At 41.3% G+C, this 17793-nt stretch overlaps 1 protein-coding gene across 1 annotated transcript in view; it reads right to left on the bottom strand.

Moving 5' to 3' along the window:
- Window positions 1-2306: 2306 nt before the first annotated feature.
- umodl1 (uromodulin-like 1) overlaps window positions 2307-17793 on the bottom strand; it is a 34419-nt gene continuing 18932 nt past the window's right edge. Inside the window, exons 11-18 of the mRNA XM_036143451.1 lie at window positions 9097-9316; window positions 8043-8180; window positions 7240-7949; window positions 6957-7117; window positions 4970-5206; window positions 3638-3794; window positions 3404-3488; window positions 2307-3026 (exon numbers count right to left, since the gene is read on the bottom strand). Of these exons, the coding sequence (XP_035999344.1) occupies window positions 2839-3026; window positions 3404-3488; window positions 3638-3794; window positions 4970-5206; window positions 6957-7117; window positions 7240-7949; window positions 8043-8180; window positions 9097-9316 (1896 nt within the window). The 3' untranslated portion in view covers window positions 2307-2838. The remainder of the gene's footprint in view (window positions 3027-3403; window positions 3489-3637; window positions 3795-4969; window positions 5207-6956; window positions 7118-7239; window positions 7950-8042; window positions 8181-9096; window positions 9317-17793) is intronic.

Raw genomic sequence — 17793 nt, 5'->3', positions numbered from 1 at the left:
AAAAAGCGTTTCCAGATAATGGTTAGACAGACAGAAGGAAAACTACTCTCGAGGTAAGTGCTATGGAGGCTTGCGTCGTTCAGTGTGCAGTGGCCTTTGGTATCTAGTTAGGATGCACAAAAATTCTGAGCTCATATAAGGATCTAAGGACACAATGGATGCTAAGAAGTCCAGAGGAGAGGTCCACTCTTCATGTCTGCTTGGGTTAGGAGATTGATGCACCCCTGAAGTGTGGTTGGAAGGTGCTTGAAATGGATTAGGATAAAAGTAGACAGATTATAAAAGAGAAGAGTGATCCAAAGAGTAACATGGATAATATTTCTGGTTTAGAGACACAGAGAAACAGCTCTGTGTGTTCACATTTATCACTGCTGGATTTAACCTGGGGTAAACTTAGTTCCTGCAAAAGTACAAAGTGCATCTCCTCAAAAATGTACCAATGTTTACCCACTTTGCAGCTTCCAGTCCTGTGATGCACCTAAAGACTAAGAACCAAAGCTCTGGTTTACTGACGCGTATTCAGACTCATTGCTCCCATGAATATTTTCTGACCTTGAATGAAACTGGCACGGTCACAGACTGACACAATATACGCTCACACAGCAAACTGAGCTCCCTGCTGGCGCTGTTGGGGTTCATCACAGCTTGCAGTGATTGGAGGAGATTGCTGGGATTGCTGCGTCTGTGCGTTGTGTTCAATGAACGCTTGGGGACAGGGTGTAACTCCATCTGTCAGTCTTAATCAGCAAGTCAGTCATCTTTATGGCCCTCTCATTTATAATGTATGATCAGAATGCTAAGCTTTAACATGTAAAGGTTCCTACTCTTGCTATGACTAGAAATGCTATTTTTAAATAATAATGAATACCCTGACTAGCTGCTTGGTATAATAGCAGTGAATATCTCCATTGTGAGATCAATAAAGTTCTATTATTATAACGAAGTGTTTGGCATTTTTCAAGTGTTTGATCAGTCATAACTGCCACACCTACATATTGTTATATTGAAGGCAAAGTCATCCATTTACTTCTATCTAATGAAATCTCTCTGTTTTGGGGTGATAAAGTATAGCTATTTACCGCAGGATTGGACAAAGTAATAACATTTGTATAGTGTATGTGGTACAATATACTAATACGGTATCTTTTTAAACAGAGCCCTGAGGGAAATAAGAAAATATTCGGCTTTGCATTTGCTTTGATGACATCAGAAGAGCCAGTTGAATCAAGCTGATCGGCTTTTTGTAGTAAATTTAGTAATTATTGCAGTTGAGTGACTTTAGCGAGATTTTGACATAGACTCTGAAGCCATTGGGTTGGAGATGAGCTGCAAGGGTTTCAAGCTGATGTGTTGGAGTCAGAGCGGGCCTTGTGACGCTGAAGCCAAAAGTGAGGATGGCATCCCCGCCTGCAGTCTGAAGCTATGCTATATTTTTCACATGTTCTCTGGAATCAAGGTGATGGTATAGCTGTACTGCAGATGGAGGCATGGCGGGCGTAGCTGGTAGGATGCAGCTCGGAGTCTCCTTTGACTGAATGTATAGAGGCAGACTGAAGGAGGAGAGGCAGGAGTAGAGAAATGGGTCATGTTACAGCTATTACAGAGCCTGCTGCTCCACTGCCTTTACCATACAAGATGTACAGAATTAGCCTTCGTCCCTTCTGTTCCCAGGGGCTGGATGCAGCAAATACTCCCTGGACTGTTGTTTTCTCTCCTCCACAGAGGGGATTCCTGCTTGTCCTTGTTTGTGTGTGAGGATTATAAATTATAAAACATTTGCCCTTTTTAAAAGCCCTGCTGTTTCTCCAAGTCACAGCCATGCAGTCCTGAGAGGGGGGGGGGGACATTTGCATGAGCACATCTAAATATAATGAACAATACATGCACCTATCAGGCAATGCCTCTGAACAGCCCTAGTTCCCTGCTCCTCATCCTCCGCCTTCTGGTTAAGGCGGTCTCCCTCTTTCCTTGCACCGTTGTTGTTGCCATGGAGATTGGTTGCCAGGTTTTAGACAGTAAGGCTGAATGGGTTAATGAGGAGGTGGGGCATTTGCAGCCCTGCAGATGGTAGTAAGTCCTTCTCCAGGGACCCTCCTCTCTTCACAGAGAAAGCCTGTATTATTTAGTATTCACCCCCTCACCCCCTGCATTTATGACCTGGCAGTCAACAGTGAGGGATTATGGGAAGTGTGGCAGGAGAGTCGCTGGATCTTCTCCATAATCTCTGCTTGACGTGGAGGCATTGTTTACCTCAGCAACTGATCTGATTAAAGGAGAAGTAGGAACGACAAAGTGTACCCTTTATCAGCTAATTAAATCAGTCATAATTTTATTTCAACTCCTCAGGCAGCACAGATTAATGTTAATATTTTGCATAGCTAATAGTAAAATATTTTTGTATACTTAGATACCTACTATAGTTGTATATGAACATTACAGTTTATGCAAAGATCTGAAAGAGAAGTTAAACTGAAGATGGCATATTTGTTTAACAAGCATTTAGCATTTAGTTTTTATGCTGATAACTTTATAATCTTCCTCCTAATACATTTTAATCAGTACATTCCAAACTTCATAAGGGCCAATTTTCCGTGGAAATCTGGTCAACATTAGCAAAGCATTAGGTTGCATTTAAATCTAATCTAAGGCAATCTAAATTTCAATTTTAGTATAAGTAACGTTTCAAAAATAAACATTTTTCTCTAGCTTGAACATATTTAGCGCAGTAAAGGGGAACAGAAATGTTTTTGCATGCAAAGTGAGCGCTGACCTAATTACAACACTGACACCTAGTGGCGGCGTTCTGTAATAGCCACGCTTAGCTTTGTGCTGCTCTCCCTAAGTGTCATAAACGAGGTAGGTGAAGTTCTCCTGTTTGGGTTGGACGTTGAAGTTGTAGTTTCCGATGCGGTTCCTCTGGCAGTAAAAAACGCAGAGAAATCCCACGATGAGGAAGAGAAACAGGCCGACTCCAAGGCAGGAGAAGCCAACTATGTGAATTGTGTCGAACGTTTCCTCCAGGGACTCTGAAAGAAGATTTTGTTCAACAACAAACCATGAAAGGGCAGCTGGCAAAGAACATTTTGACAAGAACAAGTCTGTTTGAGAAAAGCACATGTAAAAATCTGTTAATGGGAACTGTGGTAAATATGAGTAGAAAGCTGGAAATTCCTCCTTCAATGCAGCAGCATGATCTCACTCTAAACCATTCAGAGGAATCAGGGCTTTATTCAAAGTAGATTTAATCAGATTTAAATTATGCTACAACAGAAACAGATCGATTTATTTCAAGTTTTTTTTCCCGTACATCTTAATCAGGGACAACAATTAATATGTTTGGTGCTGTCCATACTAACAGAACATGCGTTGGTGTTTTTTGTAAAACGGACCATAAAGTACTCGCCTTCATCTGATTTAAGTATAGGACCAGATGATCCAAAACTTGTTCCGAACGTGTTCCCAGTCCGAGCCGTTCTTTGCAAACAGTTCTGTAAGAAAACGTGAGATTATTGTGTGTTCTTTGAATATTCCATATTCCACTGTATTAAATGCTTCAGTCTGAGCCAAGGGTCACTCATTTTTCACTCATGGCTGTAAGACTGTATGTTCTGCAAACAGATCTATAGGAAGCACTCACTGGAACACAGGTATCCGATCCAGTCTGGACACAGAACTGGACCTGGCAGTGCAGATAGACCACTTTCAGGTTGACAAAGGAGAATATCCGGACAGATGCCCGGGAGGTGGTGGAGTTGCCATTCATCAAGACTTCAGTGTACATGTTCAGGGGACAGCTGTGGAGACACGGAGCAGGGAAAGACCAATGACCTCTGGCTTCATCAGCCTCGAAAATGCCTATCACTTAGATATTTAATGTGGATTACATGGCTTAGTTGCCCTGCAACATGAACACTCACAACAAGAGGCTGTCAGGGTCAGCCAATCAGGTTTTCTATTTCTCAGTTACAGGACTATTCAATGGGGGAAGTGTGTGTGTGCCGAGCGAGCACTGTAAGAACACATTGCAGGTGGCCGAAGACACTTTAGTGTAGTCTTAACGACATCTCTAGCTGAAAATGTAAAATACAGCTTGGTCAAATCTGAACTTGATTATCATGCAGTGGTCTGAGATATTTTAAAAGGCAGTTTTTAAATAAGCGAAAGCCTTGATTTTGACTGCAAAAACAAAACCAATAAAATCCGCATAATGACCACCCTTGATTTAGATAAGTGTAAAAGCACAAAAGATAGATTGAATAATTAATTTATTTGAATATTTTTTCATACATTAGTTATTAAATCCATTTTCTCCTTTTTTATGCAGAATGGCCTTTGCTGGAGGTGGCAGCGTGTTTTGTTGGCCTTGAGGTGGCAGAAAAATAGATGATATTCAAACCTAAGGGATTGAGGCCATTTGGCAGAAGATATATGGAGCATTATTGCAAGCTTTCCACATATTATGTTGCCTCTGGGGTAAACTTGATAAAGTGTAACTGTACCATATAACGAGTCTATAAATGTCTATTGGTTGCTTTTGGCAGCATATTACTGCTGCAGTGTATTGCGCATTTATTTAAAAAAAAAAACAGCTTCAGATGCAGTGAGGCCTGTAAAGCTCTTCAGTAAATTCAGGCTGAGTTCATTTAGTCGGATATGGAAAATGCAGGGTTTAAAACAATACACTGTAGCTTTAAAACTGCCTAGCTACTCTTGGAGGGTAGCGCAAACCTCTCTGTTTCTGTAAAGAGCATGCTTGTGTTGCTATGAAAACAGGCAAAGAGTGAACCTAAGTTTTTAGTTTGGATGATCAAATCTGAAATGAAATAAAATCTGCTCTATTTAGTTTTGGGGTCTTTATCTTTAAAGATAGAGGTAAATAAAAGCAGTAAAAGTACTTAAAGCGAGGGAACCAGTTAATTGTTCTCCAACTGTGGATGGAAACAGTGATTGTGCAGCAGCAGGAGCAGACCTGCTCTCCAGGAAGGTGTAGCTGTTGGAGTCCACGGGGTTTGGGGTGGGAGTGGCCCAGCATTTGTTAATGACCACCTTCATGTGTTCTGAGGTGCTGTTCAGGCTGACCTCCACCACCACCGCCTGCTCAGGGGACAGGCTGTAGTTGTGGGGCAGAGGCGCTGCACCGCTCATCAGCTGCACCGTCACCTGGAACAACCCCAGACCCGCGACCACATCTTTGATCATGTCATACCTGGAGATGGATGGGAGCAAAACATGAACAGATGTTACGACTGGCGTGATGATGGCGCTGGACAGACAGCAGCTTCTGTTGGTGTGAGGACACCCAGAATTACTCTGAGCGCACACCTGGGCGACGCTTTATGTTTTTACCACATGCAGTACAGCGATTTGTGAAAAAGTCGAGCACTTTGCAAGACAGTGATGTTGTTTTACTTCAAGAGATAAATAAAATGATTTTGCATATATTCAACTGAAGCCATGAGCTGGGAAGCCAAGTTGAGCACAATAACTGGAAACTGGAGGAATCAAAATCCTTCAACCAGCACCTATAAACTGGGCAACTAGAAATATACTTGTTGTTCAACTAATCCATAAGACTAGTAAAGGCTTTAAGCCGCGTTGGAGCATATTTTCGAACAAGACAACAAACCTCAAGAGGGCGTTGTTGCTTTTAAGAACCTTTAATAATAGAGTTTATTTGTAATGCACTTTACATTTCCAAGAAATCTCAAAGTGCTACAGTTAATAGGAAACAGATAATAAAATAGGATGAGGAACATTTATATGTAATCGAAATACACAAGTTTTAAGGCAATGACACGCAAGAAAACTAAAAGCAAAACAAAGCAATTAAAGGTGACCATTAAGAGCGTCTATAGAACCAGACAGCTTAAATCTCACTGTTGTTCAATGCACAATGTGCGCCACCTTTCTTGGCTAGAGACTAGATTTCAGGCAAGGATCCACTAAAAAAAAGAATAATTTTGCTAACAAAAGTCTTTCAACAGTTTTTCTACAACAATTAGCACATCAAATAAAGGTATAGCTTCTGAAACAGTTCAGATAACATGTTTTAAAGAGCATATAGTTGAACTGTACAGCTTGACCATCACATTCAATAAATCAGAATATCCGCTGCGACAGAGCTTTTAAAAAATAACCACCTTTAAGCAGGTATTAAGCATTTATTAAGCCAACATTTATTCAAAAAAAGTTTTTTATAAATCTGATGTAATATTCCAACCTTAAAGGTTTTTATTAGCTATAAGCAGAAAATCATCATAATTAACAGAACTGGCTTAAAACACTACTCTGTACATGAATCTGTGTGTGTTCCACTTAGTGAATTGAAAAACAGAAATAAATTAAATGTTCAGTATTTTCTGACTGAATGTGAAAACAAGCAATGAATTTGTCTCTCAGATTAAAGAGGACCTACACAGATGTGTGCTCAGTCCCTCGCCTGTCACACTATTAACCCCTCAACTGTGAACGCATGAGGAAAGCCTGATCACTACATTTGCATTTGATATTCTGAATGTAGCGGGACCCATTAATTGAAATGATTAATCACTGTACAGAGAGCACATCGAACACCTAGAGGACAAGTGCAGAGACAGCGGTGTACAACAGAAAAAAGAAGAGGCTATGTCCTGAACGTACACCCCTAAACCTTTGCTTAAATGCAAAAGAGATGGTGTTTAGCATTCCTTATCACTATCTTCACAATATATTGGGGCGCCCCTGCCCTCTGTTCAGGATGATACTGCAACATGGCGGTACAACATGTGTTATTGTTATTTTATCCATGTTGTATTTTTAATCAACTGTGTTCTTCCCCTAAACTGTCCAGCAACATTATCTAGTTCTGTAGAATACCAGTTGCTTTACAATAAAATGATCTGTTGAGCTGTTTTAGTTACTTTGGGTAATTCTAGTAGAATGTTACATGAGCAAGCATAGCTTTAGGTTAAACATACCCCATTGAGCCGAAGTCAGCAGAAACCAGCATGCTCTTCATGTAAGTACACATGACTGGGACTTCGAGCCGGATTCTCGGAACCTCTACAGCGCCACCCTCGGCTGTGTACGGATCCATGGTGTTGAACAGCGTCACAGACGCCGTGTAAGCGGTTTCGTTCTGGAAATAAAACAAAAGACAACAGAAGGAATTTAGAGCATTCTTGGAGTTCATGTCATTTTGTTTCCAGAAATGATGAACAATGATCCCCATCACTCAAGCCTTTGGGGACTGAGACTTACATGCACAAGCCCAGTAGCACACTCATCCCACGCCACAGTCAGCTGAACATGGGTGGCATTAGCTCCGTTGACTCCACACCCCGGCATGCCCAAGTACAGAGCTCCCTCCTGGATGTTTGCATTCATCAGAAAAGCTTTAGCAAGAGTCACAGTGATTGCAGCTACTCTGCAATGGACTGAAAGTGCTCCTGTCAAAGAGTAATTAGCGGCGGATCTTAGTGCAGTAGATTGGGTTGTTAGGCTTGTTCCAACTTCAGTGGCTGAAGTGGTTAATAGAGCATCTGAAGAGATGACTCGACTAAAAGGAGTTGTATGGGTAGTATTGGCAGTAACATTTGCTGTTATGGGAGCAGCAGGTGTTATTGAATGATTTAAAGGGATTGCTGGGATTAAAGTAGATGTCGGGGTGTTGGTCAGGGCTGCAGAGGGCATTGCCGGAACATTTACGACCAGTGTTGGGGACATGTTGCTTGTTTGGGCAGTACCCATGATTGCAGGGGCAGTGTAGACTGTTGTTGGAGCAGTAGTAGTTGATGAGATGTTTTTAGCTGTAACTGCAGGGATAGCAATGTTAGAAGCATTTGTAATTGTTGCAAATATAAGATTAGTAGTTTTAGAGGTGGTGGCAGGTTGAGCAGGGGTTGGGGCATGTGTAGTAGGGCTCGTAGTAGAAACTCCTGGTGCTGATGTTGTGTCCACTGTATCATTTGCTGCACAGGACACGAAGCATTCATAAGAAAACTGAAAGATATTCAGGTATAGTCAATCAATGCAACGTGTGAACTTTCCTGTTAATGCTCTACCTTGACAGTTGCGTCCAGGTCTTTCCGGGTTGTTGTCCGTAAAGCCATCAAGGCAGATGCAAGTATAGGAGGCCCATGTGTTTGTGCATGTAGCCCAGACAGAACAATCATTTTGTCCTGAGGTGCATTCATCAAAATCTGTTCAAAAAAAGAATATCATTTGGTCACTTAGTTATAACCTGTCATCTTTTATGTTGATCATGCTCTAGAAGAATGCTGTTCTAATGTTTTACATATCACTTAAACTTCACACTGATTCGAAGAAATTGCTTATTTTGGTAGATTAAAAGTTGCTCTTCTGAAGATACAAATATGTTCTACAAGCTTTATGTGTACAAAACTACTGTCTTCTTGTTCTTTTGGTTGCACCTCCTCCATCTCTATCTCACTCTAACACTAAAGGACTGTAATAGTAATGTAAGGTAAGTTAAGGTAAGTTTATTCATATAGCGCTTTTCAGTAACAAGACGATTGACAGTGCTGTACATGGACAGAAAAACATTATAGGCATAGGAAAAATAAACATTATTATTATAAGACAATTGTAGCGTCTCTGTGGGAGAAAATGAATTTTTCACCAACAGCTTCAAATATACTTCAGTGATGGTATAACACTAATGATACCATATTTCTAACTTTACTTGTTAATCAGCGATCAGTAGAGAGAATATTGTGAGAGAAATTTGAACCAAATGTTAAGTAAAGGTTTTTGTGTTAAGTTAAAGGTGAAAATTTTAAATATCTTATTATTATGATTTATTGTTTAGCTTTCAACATGCATTAAACCCATCTGGACGATCCCAGTTATGTTGTTTCCTGTCTATTTATTTGACATTCTTAGAAAATCCAGTACTACCCATGTATGAACTTTAAACCAAAACTTATATCCAACATGTTTAGTTCTGATGTGACAAAGGTTTTCTGAATTACTGAAACTAAATGGTTTAACCAGAGGGCAGAACAATTAAACTAGCATTTTATTTGCTGAAAGTTCCTTTTTAATTCTCTTTGAAATAGTTTCTTGATTACGTTTTTAAAAGAAAGACAGACATACCATTCATAGTTATACTGCTTGCATCCACAACAAATCTGGAGCTGTTCATCAGGGAACGCACCAGTGCTGAGGACACATTCCCCATGGCTTGGTCTGGACTTTGGTTGAAAATCATGGAGAAGTTCACCACCACACTGCCCAGGGAAAAGCTTTGGATCTTGATTCTGACCTGACCTGAATCTACCATTGCTTTGAGCGCTGGAGACAGAGACTGGTGGATCTGTTGGTGAAGTAGGAAACAGGTCAGAGATTTGCATATAAAAGACGATGCTTCCTAGTCTATGTGTATTAAGCGAGATTCCCTTTTAGACTTCAAAATCTGGAATAAGAGTGTTCAATTGTGCAACCAATAATCATTTACTGAGCTCAACAGCTGGCAGTCTACAGCAAGTTGTTCCATTAAAATAGAGACTTTATAAGCGTTATTTTGACGAGAATACATGGGTAAAAAAATGAGAGAAATCCTCCATTCATTAGAACTTTCATGGAGCCAAATGACTCATTTTAAAAACCCTTCAAGTATAATGCTTCTGCTCTGCAACCATATGCTCTGTGTTTCAATCTAGCTGGCTGTGTTCTGCTGTCTGCTCCTCTGTGCTCGCTCTGCTAATTAGTAGGAGCAGCTTCACCTGTGCTGATTGGCTGCAGGAGTTTCACCTGTGACTCTGCCCATATAAATCTGCTTCTCACAGCCAGTCGCTGCCAGATTCTTGAAAGCGTTTGTGTGAGTAGACCATCCAGTGGTCTTGGTTTGCCTTGCCAGTTGTGACCTTGCCACGTTTCTCCAGATTTCCCAGCTTTGACCTTTTCGAATTCTCGAGTTGGCCTCAGAATTCTGGACACTGACCTCTTGTTCCACCTCCTGACCAAGCCCTTTGCCTAGCACTCTGGTTACTTCTGCCTGGCTTTGTCTTGTGGTTCTGACCCAAGCTTGGATTCTGGATTTCTGCCTGCCGAGCCCTAAACCTGTTCATGTGGAGCTCATCAGCTGCGCTGGCTGCTTCTACCATCTAAACACTGTGTTGGAGCCCTCGGGCCTACGCATCAGTTCCAGAGCAACAGCCCGCATTCTGAGAAAGTGCTTAATCACCTCTACTGAGTTTATTCCAACCAACTTCTTTTTTTTTAAATAATTTTAATAGTAAAAGGACAACCTCTTTTCTTGGTCACATTTTTCTGGGCCAAGGGTTAGGTTTAGAATTAAGGTGTCAGTTAGGTTGGTACTGGTAAAGTTTAGATTTAGGGTCAGGGTAGGGCCAAAGAAAGGGTTGAAATTGAATGGAAGTCGGTCCTCAGTTTGTATTTTAAGCGCATGTGTGGGTGTGTGCTGCTTCCTGATTGAGCTCGCTTTAATTCATTTTAATCATTGTTCACCACTCCTGTTGTCTGGCTAAATTATCAGGTCCTCAATCTGAACATTACATTCCTGCATACCTGACCTGTGATGTGGTAACAAGAATTAGGATTTGGGTGTGGTTGGTAAAAGCCAAGGTTGGTATTACCAACAGATTCCCATTGGTTGGAACTCTGTGCTACTGTGCACTCCTTTGGTCTGTATTGGAAGTCCTGAAATCTCTGCCACAGAACTAGACATTCATATACAGTAGGTTCTACTTCTGAATGCTAAACGTCTGGAAACGGGTGTATGGAGTAATAAGGAATTATAGTAAGATACAGTTGAATGTAGACCTTTACGTCTATTCAAAGGTTAAAATTAATTTGGGTCTTTTATTTAATTTAAACCATGGTTTTTCCATGACGGAATGATAAGGAAAAATTAATCAACAGTGATTCATAAATTATAAACATTGGGCTGATGTTTAGATTAAAGTATGCCCTGTGTGGACATCCCAACCAATATATATGACTTGTCATGTTTGGGATCATCGCCTTGTTGTCTTCTGACCCAGACTGTCACCCTCAGATGAAGGAGATTGGGACGTTCATGCCATTAACTGGAAACTGCTGGAACACCAGAGTCACTGTCCAAGGAGAAGACTTTGGTTTTAGTTCACTTCAAACTGATGAGCTGCCAAACTAGACTGAAGAACCTGCTCTAAAATCAACGACTTCAAAGTTGGACAAGAATTGCAGGTGTGCACAACGAGCCAAAGGTTGTGCCTTCAGAAGAAAAATAGTATAGTCAGAAGAGACAAAGATTGAGTTATTTGGATACAATGACTAAAACTGAGTCAATATTAGGTCTTTGTGCCTATAGGACATTGCAAAGGTTTTAATATTAATGTCCTATTAAAACAAAAATCAGCATTGTTTAAGCACACTGATTTCGTTACAGACCGACACAAACTGGTGTATAACTGTGGACTGGAAGCAAAATTATATATGCTCCTTGGATTTTTTATTTTTGCAATAAGAAATCTAAAAAGTGAGACATGCATTCAGCCCATTTTACTCTTTTACCTCTAAATAAAATCCAGTACAACCAGTTGCCTTCAAAAGTCACCCACTCCTCCTTGGTGTAATTTAATTTACAATTAATTCCAGCTGTTCTGACCACGAGCTACAGAAGACTTTAGTGAACAATCAGAATCATGAAGACCAAGGAACACAGCAGACAGGTCTAGGTCAAGAAGCAAGCTGGCATAGCTTCAACCCTGCCACGACATGCTTTCCAGCTAAACTGACAGGGAGAACATTCATTAGGGAAGGAGCCAAGGACCCATAGTAACTCAGGAGGAGATGTAGAGATCCACAGCTTTGCTGACAGGACAGCTATTAGTCGTGCATCCCACAAATCTTCAGCAGGGACTGAAGAAATATGTGACAATCCTAGAAGACCCTCACATCCACAGATACTGTACAATGGAATAGTTTACATCGAAGCATTCCCATGTGCCACAATGGTCCATTCCAAGTCCAGACTTAAATATGATGGCACATTTTTAACAATAAATGAGAATCGCTGTTTCCAGACACGCTCCATCCAGAGATGCAAAAAATAATGGGTAAAATGAGGTGTGAATAGCTGGCACAGATGTACCAATATTGTTGTTATTACCACATTAATAATTATTTTTCAAGGAACTGGAACAAAACTGCCTTTAACTGTGGCTGGCTGTCTGGAAATGTTGGAGCAGACATCCTTCTTGACTGTCATACTCACAGAGCTGGGTGGAGGTTAGTTTGTACTTCTGTATCTCCCTCTCTCCTCCACCTCACACCTCATACAAGGTGCGACTGGCAGGAAACCTGCAGATACGGCTCATCAAAACTAAGCAAGAGGAGCTTTTGTTCTTGTACCATGGTCATCAGTCTAGCTTTTCTTTGCTTCCATCGTGATCATATAAGTTTGTTCTTCCTGAGTCTTGTCCTCGTCCGACGTGACATGTGAATTTCTCAAATGTGAGATCAATAAAGCCTATCTTATCTTATCCTCCATTCGTTTCCAGGTACCAATCCATGAGCCATTCTGTTCACCCATTTCATGCTGTTGGCATCGCTCGAAACGGCTCATTCGAATCGTTAACGGTTAATTCACTCCTGAATGTGCCTTTATATAGGGATAACATTTAAGTCACAGTTTGTCTCGTTCGCATTGAGTTGAGTGTGAACACACCTTTATGTCTCTGGCTTCCACTAAGTTTGTTTGGTCCTCAGAAACTGAATAGGGCTTCACCCAATATAAAATAAGATGTTTTTACAACTCCCATCTCATCCCCTGCATCCAGCACATCCTGGAAGTGGATGCCTCGGACACAGGGGTTGAAGGTGTCCTTTCTCAGACATCACCGTTCAACAGTAAACTCAGGCCTTGTATCCTCTTTTCTAAACGTTTATTCTCCCCTATAGAGAAACTATGACATAGGCGACAGAGAGTGTCTCACTGATAGGTTGGCCTTGAAAGAATGGCAACACTGGCTGGAGGGCACAAAGCAACCTGCCATTATTTGGACCTTTCCTATTTTAAGTCAGCTAAGCAATTCAATTCATGTCAGTCCTGTTGGTCTTTGTTCTTTTCACAATTTAACTTTTCTATCACTTACTATCCAAGTTCAAGACACATTAAACCAAATGCCCTTTACCAACGGTCCTTTTCTGAGGAGGAACCCCATGAACCAGACACCATCCTTCCTCAGTTCTGCATTATAGGACCTTGGAATCTGGAAGGCAAGAGCCAACATACTCAACAAGAAGAACCAGATCTAGGAGGAGGCCCTTGCAGTCTTCTCTGTATACTCAAGACCATCTGTTCCCAGGTCATGCATTAGGCTCACGCTTCCAACTTTTCCATTCATCCTAGTAGCAGCAACACCTCTGTCTGTAATGTTCTGCTCTGGTATATGTTAATTATTTTGGTTAAAGTGAGCCTTCCTGTCTTGGATTAGTTTGTATGGTTACTTTAGTTAAGTATTTTGTCTAGTTCAGTTCTATCCCGTTTCCTGCCACTTGTCCTGTCAGTCTTTCAGCCACTGCTTCTTCTGATTACTTCCACCTGTTCTGTTTAATTAGCTCTCCCTCTCTCCTTTGTTCTCCTGCCTATTTATACCTGCCTCAGTTCTCTGCTCCCTGCCAGAATGTCTCGTCTCATTTCCCCATGTTTTCATGTCACGTCTCCTGTGGTAAGAGTTCTCCACCATTTTTGCATTCTTTGTTTCTGACCTGTTTGCTTTTTTTGAGCATGGCCAGTTCCTGTTAGTTTTTTTGGTTTTATGCTTGGATGTTCTGCTCTGTACCCAGCTTGGATTGTTTTTTGCCTGCCGGACCCATCCCCTCATCACTTAAAATAAATCCTGTTAAACTTACCTAAGTGTCTGGCTGAATACCGGGTTCTCCTCTCCTGCAAAATCATTACACTGTCCTCCTTTGCTTATACTTCTGGGGGCACTCATCTAAAAATAATGTCCATGACTATGTTTCTGCAGGTCTCACAGACCCTTTTCTGGTCTCCAGCTTCTCTCTAATCCCAAGTTTTCCCTGGACACACATTGCAATTGGCTCCATTACAGCGTCTGACATCCCAAATTAATTACCAGTCATCTTCACTGTAATCAGCTGGTTCTCCAAGGCCTGCAATCTCTCAGCTGCTACTACCACTAAGCTCCTTCTTCAACACATTTTCAGACTTCATGGAATCCCCACACACAGTTTCTGATAGAGGTCCACAATTAATCACCCAAATCTGGAACGATTTTTGATCTGCTGTTGGTCCCAGGTCCCTTCTTTCTTCAGCCTTCCATCCACAAAACAATGATCAATGCGAACGACTTAATCAAAAATTAGAAAACACCCTCCAATGCTTGGGTGCTAATAACCCCATCTCCTGGTGTCAACACCCACTCTGGATCGAGTGTGCCCATAATTCCCACATTTCAGCAGCATCTGATATTTCTCCATTCAAGGCATTTCTGGGTTTTTAACCTTCTCTCCTCCCTCAATCTTTCCCAAATTCAGTCATTCTTTCGGTAAGAACTTACCTTCTTTGTTGTTGCAAAACCTTTACCCAGAATAATTCGAAGCCTGACAGGAAATTAATCCCAGCACCCATTTACTCATCTAGAGAAGAGGTTTGGTTGTCCTCCAAGAATTTCCCCTTGAAATGTTATTCCAAAAAACTTCCCCCCAGATTTATTGGCCCATAGGTGAACAAGTCCATCATCAGTCCTCCCTCGGTTCACCTGAAATTACCACCGTATCTCTGCATTCATCCCGTGCTTAACATGTCCCAAACTTATTTGTGTTTTTGGACTAATTGACTGTTTCCATCCATTCTCTGCTCCACTCTCCTCAGTCACCGCTCAGTTCACCTTGGTTAGATCGACCTGTTGCAGAAAATCAGACTCTAGCCAGCTCACCTGTCACTCTACCTCCGTATACCTGCCCTCCACAGTCACTCACTGGCAGAACGTCTCATTTGCACTGCCTGAATGCTGCTCCCAGTATTGGTTAGAGCAGCCTGCCAGAATCTGTGTTCCTGCGTTTGACCTGCCCTCACTGATGGAAGTATGCCAGTGACTGTGTGCTCATCATTCCTGATCTGAGTTCCTGTCTGGTTCTGCTGTCAGCTCTGCTCGCTCTGGTGAGCCATCTGGTCTGTGTTCTCATGCCGGCTCATTCCCATCACCTGGTCAGTCAGTCTAAGTCATTATCTTCACCTGTCTAGCCTGCCATTGCTCATCAGCAGCTTGCTCTAGTCCTTGCTGTCATCTCCTGCCTCTCATCTGCTCCATTCCTGTTAATAAACTTTTTAAAATGTGCCCCGTGTTTGGCTTGAAGTCACGTTCCCAGTTTGTGATTCATTACACCAGCCAAACCCCCTCCTCTTCCCTTTGTCATCGTCACCAATAACTCACCAAAACCTCTCACCTGCCTGTCCACCCTCAAAACACCAACTGCTCCTCAAGTTTACTTCCACCTGGAAGAGAACAGGGACGCCACCAAACACAGCCACCTATCAGCCCCAGACTGGGCTTTTGTTCACCTCCCTGGTACTTCCATGTTCCTCTTCAACAGTAAACACTCTTCTCTTCTCAAACGTTTGCATTCATCATCATCATTACCTCCAAATAACCACTTACCTGTCCTTCTCAGTGCCCAGTCTGAATCCAGCCTGGAACGCAGAAGACTCATCAGTGCGCATTATTGTTTCAATAAACGTTCACTTCTGCAATCTGAAAGCACTACCAAGAGGCAAACTGAAACAAAGGTCTGAAGTGATTGACCAGAATGATGGGGCCGCTCGCTCCTGAGTCTTTTGCTGAAACATTTTGTTCAGATTTGGGTGTTTTTGTTTAATGGTCTTCAACATTTCATCAGTTAATCAGAAGAATGTTTGAACTTCAATGCTATATTCTGTGTTTATTGACAAACGACATCTCCCAGCATTCACTGTAGTTCCAATATGACACACTAAGGATAGAGCGGTGCATGTAAAACATTACTTAATCTCCCGCTGCCGACTCGGCCGATGAAGTATCTCAAGAGGGGAAGGGTTCCTAACTTGCTGACAGGTTTTGTTCACTCTCCCTTCTTACCTTTAAAGAAGCTCTAAGCTCTGTCTGTGTACCCGGCAGAGTTATTGAATCTGGACATAGAGTCTCCAAGGAGATGGTAGTTCCTCTTTTTTATAGTCGACTGAAGAGCAGTTACCCCTTTGCCCCCCCACAAAACCACAGAGAAGAAATGGACTGCAGCCCTGTACCGTGTGTATGTGAACTGATAAGACTGAAACCAGCCAATTCAGCCTCCCACAATGATGACGCATACTGAAGAAATTGTTTTTTTTTTTCTTCTTTTTATCTAGTCGAGGTTAAGGCTAGGTCTAGATAAATGATAGTGTTTTCAAACCCCTCTGCGTATCCTGTTGAGCTGAATGCATTATGCTGCATGCAACTCACATGTTGGTGGTCAACCGTGTTTAAAGTTTAAATTGGTTTACGCTGATTAGTCTTGGGAGAGCTGATAAGTGGGTCTTTAAAACTATTTTGACCTCATATAGCAGACCTTGTAGTTTAGCAACTATTTCATTAAGTTGTGCTTTTTTCATTCTCTCTCTCTTTATACACACTGGCCACTCACCCTGTTGTTTTATGAGTCTTATTCCAATTCAGCCCCTTTTCCAAACCACAAGCTCACAGGGCCCTTTTGGTGTTGATGTTTGGCCAACTAGCTGATCTCATCTTGGCTAACTCATCTATAGACATTATTTAGGTAGATGCCCTATGGAGTGGCACTGCCTACTGCTGCCGCCATCTTGGATGGGTCTCTCACCCAACCACAGTGGATTTATTTGTACTGAGTACACTGTTTGACCAACTAAACTCCTCAATTTTCACCCAATTTTCCCACAGTTTGGTTTGTTCCAAACAGCAGATATATGGTTATGATACAGGACACAGTCACACATAAAACATATTTTAATGCTAATAAAGTTGTTTAAACAGTGTATTTCATAAATGTATGCTTTTTAACAGAAAAAACATATGGCATATTATAATAATATAAATATGTGATTTTATACTGAAAAACTTTATTATATGCTATTTAACAAAGACAGACATGTGGTATGGCATATTAAATATGTAAATAAATACATGCTTTCATGCTGAAACACTTTGTTTTATGCTCTTAAAGTGACATGTGGTATTGAAAATAAAAAAATATAAATGAATAAATGTTATATTTTAATAAAGAAATGAGTTTGATTGTTCGTTTTAATTTATTTCACGCTCTTTTACACGTATAAGCTTTTTCTAAACACCAACAATAATTTCTTCATATTTTTACATGCTGGCCATGCAAACATGCAAACATGCATACACATAGTTTTTTAAAGGCTTGGAAAAAAGTTCTTTAACATTTCCAGGTAATTCTGGTGTCTTACACTACCCTGCTTGCAACTAGGGCTGGAGTTTAAGATCCTTGAAAAATATCTGATTTGCACAGCTTCTTGCATGTGTTTGTACTCTGCAATGTGATTCAGCCTTAATTTGTGAACTACAGTAGTTCACAAATTACTAAACATAAAACGACGGTCCCTCTGACAGGTTTCTGCATTGTTCTCACCAAGTAAAAACACATCATCAGAACCAATCTTTGCCCAGAAAGGTGATCTGCACGTCGTGATCTACTTGTAGTAGGCCATAAGCTGCAGTAAATACAGGCAAAGTTGCTCCCTCTGTGTTTACTCCTGGTGGCTCCTATGTCAGCTTAGAGTAGGAGAGACCCATCCAATATGGC

This window comes from Fundulus heteroclitus, chromosome 11 (assembly GCF_011125445.2).
Source record: "Fundulus heteroclitus isolate FHET01 chromosome 11, MU-UCD_Fhet_4.1, whole genome shotgun sequence".
Lineage (NCBI taxonomy): Eukaryota > Metazoa > Chordata > Actinopteri > Cyprinodontiformes > Fundulidae > Fundulus > Fundulus heteroclitus.
This window is presented reverse-complemented; position numbering and strand designations above follow the sequence as displayed.